General features: G+C 32.0%; 2 protein-coding genes across 5 annotated transcripts in view; one reads left to right on the top strand and one right to left on the bottom strand.

Annotated features, from left to right (window-relative positions):
* The first annotated feature begins 927 nt into the window (after positions 1-927).
* On the top strand, positions 928-3,723 carry LOC126857209 (threonylcarbamoyladenosine tRNA methylthiotransferase). 3 transcript variants are annotated; one of them, XM_050606412.1, is made up of 4 exons: positions 929-1,088; positions 1,173-1,251; positions 1,385-1,832; positions 2,353-3,723. In XM_050606412.1, the coding sequence occupies exons 3-4, from the start codon at positions 1,432-1,434 to the stop codon at positions 3,572-3,574; spliced, it is 1,623 nt and encodes a 540-aa protein (XP_050462369.1). In that variant the 5' UTR covers positions 929-1,088; positions 1,173-1,251; positions 1,385-1,431; the 3' UTR covers positions 3,575-3,723. The 3 variants fall into 3 exon arrangements, with proteins under 3 accessions (XP_050462370.1, XP_050462369.1, XP_050462368.1); XM_050606413.1 differs by lacking the exon at positions 1,173-1,251 and having other exon boundaries at positions 928-1,088; XM_050606411.1 differs by lacking the exon at positions 929-1,088 and having other exon boundaries at positions 1,096-1,251.
* Positions 3,724-3,800: 77 nt separating this feature from the next.
* Positions 3,801-9,006, bottom strand: part of LOC126857211 (F-box only protein 5-A-like) — a 50,614-nt gene continuing 45,408 nt past the window's right edge. For both annotated transcript variants that reach the window (XM_050606416.1, XM_050606417.1), the window contains one exon: positions 3,801-7,426. In XM_050606416.1, coding sequence (XP_050462373.1) covers positions 7,172-7,426 — 255 coding nt within the window. In that variant the 3' untranslated portion in view covers positions 3,801-7,171. The remainder of the gene's footprint in view (positions 7,427-9,006) is intronic.

The following is a 9,006-nucleotide window of genomic DNA, read 5'->3' as shown; positions in this document are numbered from 1 at the left end:
ATTAAAATATATTCAGGTTTTAGGCTAAATAACCATATGAAACTAAAATAATAAGCGATTAATGAAATTAGTTAACAATTAAAATAAAAGCAAATGGATTACATAATTATTCCATAGGTATTTTGCAGGGATAAAAGCGGTACTTAATTACTAACTAAAATATAGTTTTTAAAATTGGCAGGACGTTACAAGAGCAATATTTTTCTCACTAACTGAGGTATAGAGAGAGAAAGAGCGTCGCTGAGACGTAACACACCACTATCGACAATAGGCGATTTTTGACGATTGTTTGGTACATGTATCAAGGTTGTCATTGGTAGGGGTGGAGCTTATTCTGGTACATGTATCAGTAACTAACAATTCATAAGGCGATTTTTGACGATCGTTTGGTATATGTAGCAATGTGTATCAGAATGTTTTCACGTGGTTAGTAATTTGTGGTAGAGATGTGGCTAACTATTTTGATATTTATCGGTTGATACACGCTATACCGAGCAGGGTATATGTTGTTAGTTACTGGTACATGTATCAGAATAAGCTCCACCCCTACCAACCTTGGTACATGTATTAAACAATCGCCAAAAATCGCCTATATACCCTTCTTCACTGCTCGGTATAGCGTGGTATCAACCGATAAATACCAAAATAGTTAGCCACGTCTCTACCACAAATTACTAACCACGCGAAAACATTCTGATACACATTGGTACATGTATCAAACGATCCCCTATTATCGATAAGTGGATATAGCACAGCATGAACAAAGTTGAAAAATGGACGTAGCACGAAAATGAATCATTCGACTGTTTTATCCTTCCTGAAAATGATGTGGCCATGTAATTCCAAGCGATCGTAAAATGAATGTAGAGGCGCTGCTGTACGGGATCGAAAGCTATCGTACGAAAAACGCCGGGATGGCCTCTCTCAGGCTTCTCTCTGCTAAAATATAGTTTTTAGGTCTGTTCTTTACAGCTGAACTGGTTGCACTAGTTCAGATCTTATCTTTCTCTTTCAAATATGGAAAGAAAAAGATAAACTCTGAACTAGTGCAGCCAGTTCAGCTATAAAGAAAAGACTCTTTAAAAATGGTAGGACGTTGCATTTCATCCATATAACACGTTTTCTAACCAAATTAGTCGTCAACTTTAACTATTAATCGTTTCACGGGGCAGAAGCGACACTTTTTCCAGTTACATTATTTTGTTTTGTGCCAAAACGCGTCGAATGAGCATAACTTTATTGATATTTGAAGTGAGGACGCTAAACTGAATAATTATTCTATAATTATCTTAAGAATCTATTTGAATTTTTTTTACATCAAAAATTAAGCTTATAAGACTATTGTACTCACTTAATCTCGAAGTATTTTATGAAACATTTTCAGAGAGAACGCGATAAACCTCCTGGTGATCATTTTTGTATTCGTCAAACATGCCTGCCCCATGTGAAGATATTATCGAGGATATTGAAGATTTAATCGCGTCGCAAGACATAACACCTAAAGAAAGATATAGCTCGAGGAAACATATCACAATACGACCGAAACGAAGAAAGCAAGCGCAGGAAGAAGTTTTACAGCCGCCTATCTTGTCGAGTATAATACCTGGTACGCAGACAGTCTATGTGAAAACATGGGGTTGCACGCACAATAATTCGGACACTGAATACATGGCCGGACAGCTGACAATGTACGGTTACAATTTGTCTGATGATAAGATGAAAGCAGACTTGTGGCTTTTGAATTCGTGCACCGTCAAGAATCCTGCGGAAGATCAGTTCAGGAATGAAATTGAGCATGGCAAGAAAATTGGCAAACATATTGTAGTTGCCGGGTATGTTGACATATTAAAATATGACGGAATAAGAATTAAATCATTACAATTTTAAATTTAAAAAAAATATAAAGGTGAATATACTTACAGATATTTTACTTGAGAGTTAAATTAAAAAATCTTTTAGAAATCTGTTTTTCTTTAAATATATTTTTTTAAACAATTTTATAGAAATGTGTAATGGCATAATATTAATACTGATTTAATAATATATTAGAATAAATAACATTATCTTATCAAATATTATCTGATAGTTTTATTTACTTGGAAATTAATATATAATATTTTAAATAATTTTTATTCTTTGAGTTTAAGAATTTCAAACTATACATGAATATTTAATTAAAAACTATAATATATGTATGCATTAATAATAGCAATCAATTTAATAATATAGCAAATATATAATATTAGAAGCTATTATTCAACAGATTATACTCAAATTCCTAATGAAAATTAATATTTACAATTTTAATTTGTATTCAATTTTAAACATATAATTTTATTTACCTTTTCACAGATGTGTACCACAAGGTGCTCCAAAATCTTGCTTTCTACAAGGATTGAGTATAATCGGAGTACAACAAATTGATCGAGTAGTAGAAGTTGTGGAGGAAACCTTAAAAGGAAATACAGTGAGATTTTTACATCAGAAAAAGAATTCTGGTAAAAAGATGGGTGGTGCTTCGCTGAGCCTTCCAAAAGTGCGGCGTAATCCACTCATCGAGATCATAGCCATCAATACAGGTTGTTTGAATCAATGTACTTATTGTAAAACAAAACACGCGCGAGGAGAACTAGGCAGTTATCATCCGGAAGAGATAGTTGAACGAGCTAAACAGGCTTTTAAAGAGGGTGTGTGCGAGTTGTGGCTCACGTCGGAAGATACAGGTGCCTATGGTAGAGACATTGGTTCTAGTTTGCCGCAATTATTATGGAAATTGATAAATGTGATCCCAGAGGGTTGTATGATGCGTGTAGGCATGACCAATCCACCATACATCCTTGAGCATCTGGATGAGATGGCCAAAATCTTGCGCCATCCCAAAGTCTACAGTTTTCTGCATATTCCGGTGCAATCTGGCAGCGATCAGGTGCTAGCCGATATGAAACGGGAATACACATGCGCTGATTTCGAGCACACGGTGAATTTCCTGAGCGATCGAGTACCAGGTCTAACCATCGCTACGGATATTATTTGCGGGTTTCCTACTGAAACGGAAATGGATTTCGAGCAGACGATGACGCTCTGCCAAAAATATAAGTTTCCAAGCCTCTTTATCAATCAGTTCTTTTCCCGACCCGGCACACCCGCTGCTAGGATGTCAAAGGTGCCCACACAAGAGGTGAAGATCAGAACTAGAAAGTTATCAGAATTTTTCCAGTCGTACGAACCGTACCAACATAAAGTGGGACTGTTGCAGAAAGTGTTAGTGACAGAAGTATCACATGATAAACAGCATTATGTAGGCCACAACAAATTCTATGAACAAGTATTGATTCCCATGAAGGAGAAGTACATGGGAAAGATGGTCGACGTGAAAATTATAGAAGCGACAAAGTTCTCCATGAAAGGGGAACCAATTGGAGAAGGCACATCTCCGACACTAAAATCTCTGTCGCGAGAAGTAGTTCTCCACAGAGCACTGGACGAAACAAAGCCGTCGAGATATGGAATAGCGACAATTACGGCAATTTTTTTTGCTGTAATAGTTAGGATATTATGGAAATTTCTAACTTAAATATATATATATATATATACATATATAACTTATTCTAATATTATATATAAATAGTAATATTATGTATAAATAAATATTATATATACTGAATACATTATATACACATATTACACACAATGTGAAATAAATGCAAAATTTTATGTCTGTAATTGAATAGACGTTTCCAAAATTATTTAGTAATAGACATAAATCTTATAATCATTTTTGGGTAAAAAAAGACACGAAATTATACAGAAAATATTATATTTAATCGACAATACAGGAACCTACCCTGAAAGGGGTTTACAACATTCAATTAATTTAACATAGACTCACTATAATTCTCTCGGACACCTCTTTGTATATATTCTCTAGAATCATTTCTAACACGCAAAAAGATTTGGAATTCTTCAAATTTAAGATATAATAATAATATGCAGAAAAGATTGAGCATTTTTGCATGTTTTATAACGTAGTTTCGAGCAAGTGTTATAAAATACTATATAGTAAGTATTAAAATATGTTCACTCTTATAAAAATATCGAGATTTTCCTTATTATTTATCAATGACGCATTTTATTTGGTATCACTTTTTCCTTGCTAAAAAAAATTTCTTTTTTTTTTAAATATAGCTTAATCTAATAAACGCATTTGATTATTGCCAAAATAATTTTTGAGTATTAAAGATGAAAAAAATTCAATTTCTTATTGCATTAACCTGTGCAAGTTGTAATCATGAATCAATATCAAAATAATCGCATTTTCCTTATATAAAAATGTTATAATAATAATTTTTAATGGCGCAGACAATCTTGCAAAGCTATAAATTCAATATGTTATAGATTAAAAAATATATTATTGTTTAAAATATGAAATATAAAATAAAACGCGACAATAATATTCGAGTCTTCGAATTAAAATATCAAATAACGAATTTGATTTAAAGGAGTAATAATATAAAACATTTGAAATAAATAATTTAAAAGATTTTGAGTATCTTTGTGCGCCTGTATATGTTCATCATTCGCGTGAATCATGCGTAATCACGATATTATAAGATTTTCTCACTTAGATTATTTCGTGATCAATATTTTTATCAACGAAGATGCACATGTTTCTACATCTATTTTTTTTAGAGAGCATAAAGAGAGCATTAATGAAGCAGATTTATTTGACATTAACAAAACAAATAATAAGATTTTGCTTGTTTTGTTATAGTAAAAAGATAATTTTACTGAAAAAATATTAGCCTAAAATATTTATTCTACATTAATCTTTTCTTTTCGAAGCACATTTATGAAACGAGATATCCATGAGATATCATTTGAATTATGTAATATGACAATCGTACCTTTTTTATATCATTTTAAGAAGAATGTAGCGTAAATAAAATATCGATCACGAGATTTTGCGCTCGGTACTGACACGAAATATATTACTATTACTTTGCGCTCGATTATTTACATACAGTCTTTTTTTTCGCATATGCACCGGTATAGAAACAACAATACAAACGAGATAAACTAGCGCTTATTTAGAAAGTAGGAAAAAATGTAAAAAGATTTAATTAAAAAGAGAAATTAATAAAAGAAAAATATACAAACAAAATAAAAGAAAATGAAAATAGAATATGGCACCCCATTGAGGGTTTCACTCGAGGATGAAAGATGCTGAAACACGCTCGATTTTTCTTTCTCTCAGAATTATATCAGTTTTTAAAATATGGCAATTCTTATGGCGCAGGGGAGGGGAGAAGGGAAAGTTAATCATGGCACAAATGGTATAATTCTTTGTACCTATTTGACGTCAGAAAATACGGAGCAAAAAGAGGAATGTTTTTTTTTTCTTTTATAAATATTAAATTTCTCGTTTTCGCATCAAATCTTCAATTAGTTTATCCAATAATCTAAGACGGGAACATTAGAATATGTTTCAATCACATTTGCGGAATGATAATTCCTTTGCATTATATGATTGTCATCATCGAGTGCGCTCCATCTTTTCCGACGACGATCTTTCCTTATTTATTTTCTGCTCTAATTCTAATACTTTCACATTCTTGCACTTAGCCTTCTGTTTCTTCTACTGCTATGCAATTTTGATAATACTTCTTGAATGATTCATTCAACAGGACGATCGGGCATGTAAATATAGGCTTGCATTAGAGAGAGAAGAATGTATGAATATTTACAAAATATCTGTGTAATTAACAATTGAAGAGACAAATTTATAAAAGGGGATAATACCAAGAATAATATAAATTTTAGGAAATTAGTGTTTTAAGAAAAGTATTTAATTTCTTAAACTAATTTTTTCATTTGTCGCTATGAGCATTCTATATATGACAAAAGACAATAGTGCACTGAACATATTTCTTGGACTCACCTCTCAAATAATTGTCAATTTTATCATAATCCGTCCTACTCTTTCATGGATTTGTTAAAATAATTCGACAGAGCAGAATCAAATAAGGAAGGAAATACCCTTTTCGTTCCATAAAAACTTGAAAACGCTTGAAAATTCGAAATCTCTTACGTTTCTAACATCTCGTGAGAGATGCTGGAAGAATGAGAATCACGTTTCGATGGACGAGTTCGCGCGCCACGATCGTCCCGGCAGTTATCGTATTTTACAATGATTCCCGCGCGCGCGCACGAGAGAGAGAGAGAGAGAGAGAGAGAGAGAGAGAGAGAGGAGGAGAGAATGAGAAAAGAGCGGTTTCTGCGGACGGGCTTCGGCCGCAAGAAACGCGCGCGGAACCGCGATCGACTTTCCTCGGCTTCATTATGGAACCGAGAGCGCCGGATAAAAAACGGAATATCCGGGCGACGCAAAGTGTTTCACCGGTCCCTCTTACGGGGTTTTACGACCGTTGCTTTTATGATTTCTCATTTCTCTCTCCTCCTTTCGCATTCTCATTCTCTTTCTTTCTTGATTCCTCGCAGGTAACTCCCTTTAATCGCTAATTCCTTGTTTTCTCGCCCCTTCTATTTATCTCTTTCTCTTTCTCTTTCTCGTCGTTTCCTGCACATCTCTTTGCAGAGTTCAGAGCAAAGGTTGTTCCGAGGATCGAGGAAGAAGAGGACTGGAGGATAATTCGGTTACACTCCGCTGCCATTATTCCAGAAATTTAGATCATAGTTCGATCATTAGTCCACATAAGGTCGATGAATGAGGCAAATTAGGGTGTTCTCCAATTTTATAGCGCTTAAAAATCATGTATAAGCGGAATTTACGACAACGAAATGCACTTGTACATACCACCTCTCTCTTACAAGATAAAATATTACTGAAAGGCACAATTAAGGCACTTTTTCAAGCTGCAAAAATATATTGATGAACCATAAGGGTGATGCAACCGAATTTATTACGTCGCCCTTGCGCCTCTTTCTATTTGAACAATCATTGAGCTAACAAAAAGTATTAATCGCTTAAATATTAATTTACGTTTAACGTATTCGTATAAAATTACTTTTGATTCTCGACGTCTACAATATATATCGCATTTCGCCTATAATACACATTTCCCTCTCGCTGTAGAGCCGATGCGACTCTGTAACTGGACTAGTTTTTCTCTCCCCCGAATGCAATCGAGGTGTAAAATCCGAGGATGTCGATTTATAATCGTCGCAGATTCCGCTTGCTCTGCCTCGAACCGACGATGAGACGTTTATTGTTACGTTTCGTCGGGGTGGCTAATAAAGGCGTTTTGCACGGGCCCGTATGCGGCTTCGACGAGCAGGAGATGCAGAATTCAATGGAGCAGCCTTGCCTCGAGCAGGTTCCCACGTTCTTCTCGCTGTCCACATGGCAGGGAAATCTGCATCTCGGACATGGTAGAAGATACTCGCCACTCGCGAGCGTACGACTAGCCTGAAATAAGAGAGGAAACCTCAGATTAAAAGAGAAATAAAGTAAAATGATGAATAAAATAATATAGTCATATTGTGTCATGAGAAGAGAATAAGCACGATATATAGAGCATATAATGTAGTTAATAACTTAACATAAAAAATCTCAATTAGTATACATTTTTCTTAATCTATACATTTTATGACATTCTTTCAGATACATTGTGTATATAAAATTTTAAAAAAGCGAACAACAAATAATTTCTTGAAAATTTAATGTTATATATCTGTTCTGATTATATTTTACACCATACATTTTTTTTTAAGAAATACACTTTTAATTTATATTTTATCTCAAACAATTCTTATATCAGTCATAATTCGATTAAATTCTGCTTATTTAATCTGTGACAATAATAATAATAATTCATAAATTATTAATTTTAGCTAATAAAGTGAATAAAATAGAAATCATTAAAATTTTTTAGCCGCATTTTTCGATATACTTATCTACAAAGTAAAGATCTATGCATCGATATAAATCGGAATCGATGATAGTAAAAAGTAGAATTTGACAAATATGTACTTGAAGATCTAATATACAAAAGTGTATTTTTTAAATTATGCCATAATATTAATGTAGAAAAGTTAAGAATTTATCCGAATTTCTTTTTTTCCCAAAAAAATTATTTGTCGAAAAAATATTGTAATATTTTTAACGCGTATTGCATTTTTAATATCAATGATATATATATATATATATATATATATATATATATATATATATATATAAATCTTAATTTTTATATGTGAATTTAATAAATTAAATATCCTTTAATCTAAAATGACAGAAAAGCTTACAATCTAAGATTTTTGACTAAAAACCTTTTGTAGAATCACGCTACATTATAATTAATGTGATTAGCTGCATCGATGTGTATCTGCTCGGTAAATGACTTATTGTGATAATGCAAAGCGAAAGATGCATTGACGCATGCATCAATACACGATATGATGTTTAAATAAGACATAAAGATTAAAATGGATAAAAACATAAAAATAAAAAAGCAAATCTTTATGAAAAAACGTTAATTTTTTCATACAAAATCCTTTTTCTCGATTTGTATATTTTAGAAAGTTAAATTAATTTTCCATAAATTATAAATGCTTCATAAATTAGAATAAATATATAGAGGGCAAAAGAAATCAAAGATGGAAAAGGATTAATTCTCATATAAAAGTAAGTAAAAAATTTAGAATAAAGATTTCATTTTCGAAAAGATATTAAAAATTGAAAAATTAATAATATATTAAATCCATGATTTCTCTCGTACTTTATATGTATAAATGATATATCACACATAAGTAATATTCCAGTATGTTAATAAAGATTCTTTTCCATAAAGATGTGATAAAAAAAAATTTTATACATTTATTTTGTATTTACTTTATAAGTTTATTTTAAAAATTTAATATAATTTTTTCTAATATCTCGTATCTTTCATATTCTATTCATTAAATATATACAGTATATGAAATATAGATTTTAAAAAAATTGCAAATTTTATTGCTAGTGTTATTATTGTTCAAGAGTAAATATAT

This window comes from Cataglyphis hispanica, chromosome 21, assembly GCF_021464435.1.
Source record: "Cataglyphis hispanica isolate Lineage 1 chromosome 21, ULB_Chis1_1.0, whole genome shotgun sequence".
In the NCBI taxonomy this organism is placed as follows: Eukaryota; Metazoa; Arthropoda; class Insecta; order Hymenoptera; family Formicidae; genus Cataglyphis; species Cataglyphis hispanica.
Note: the sequence above shows the minus strand (reverse complement) of the source record. Positions and strands in the feature narration are given on the sequence as shown.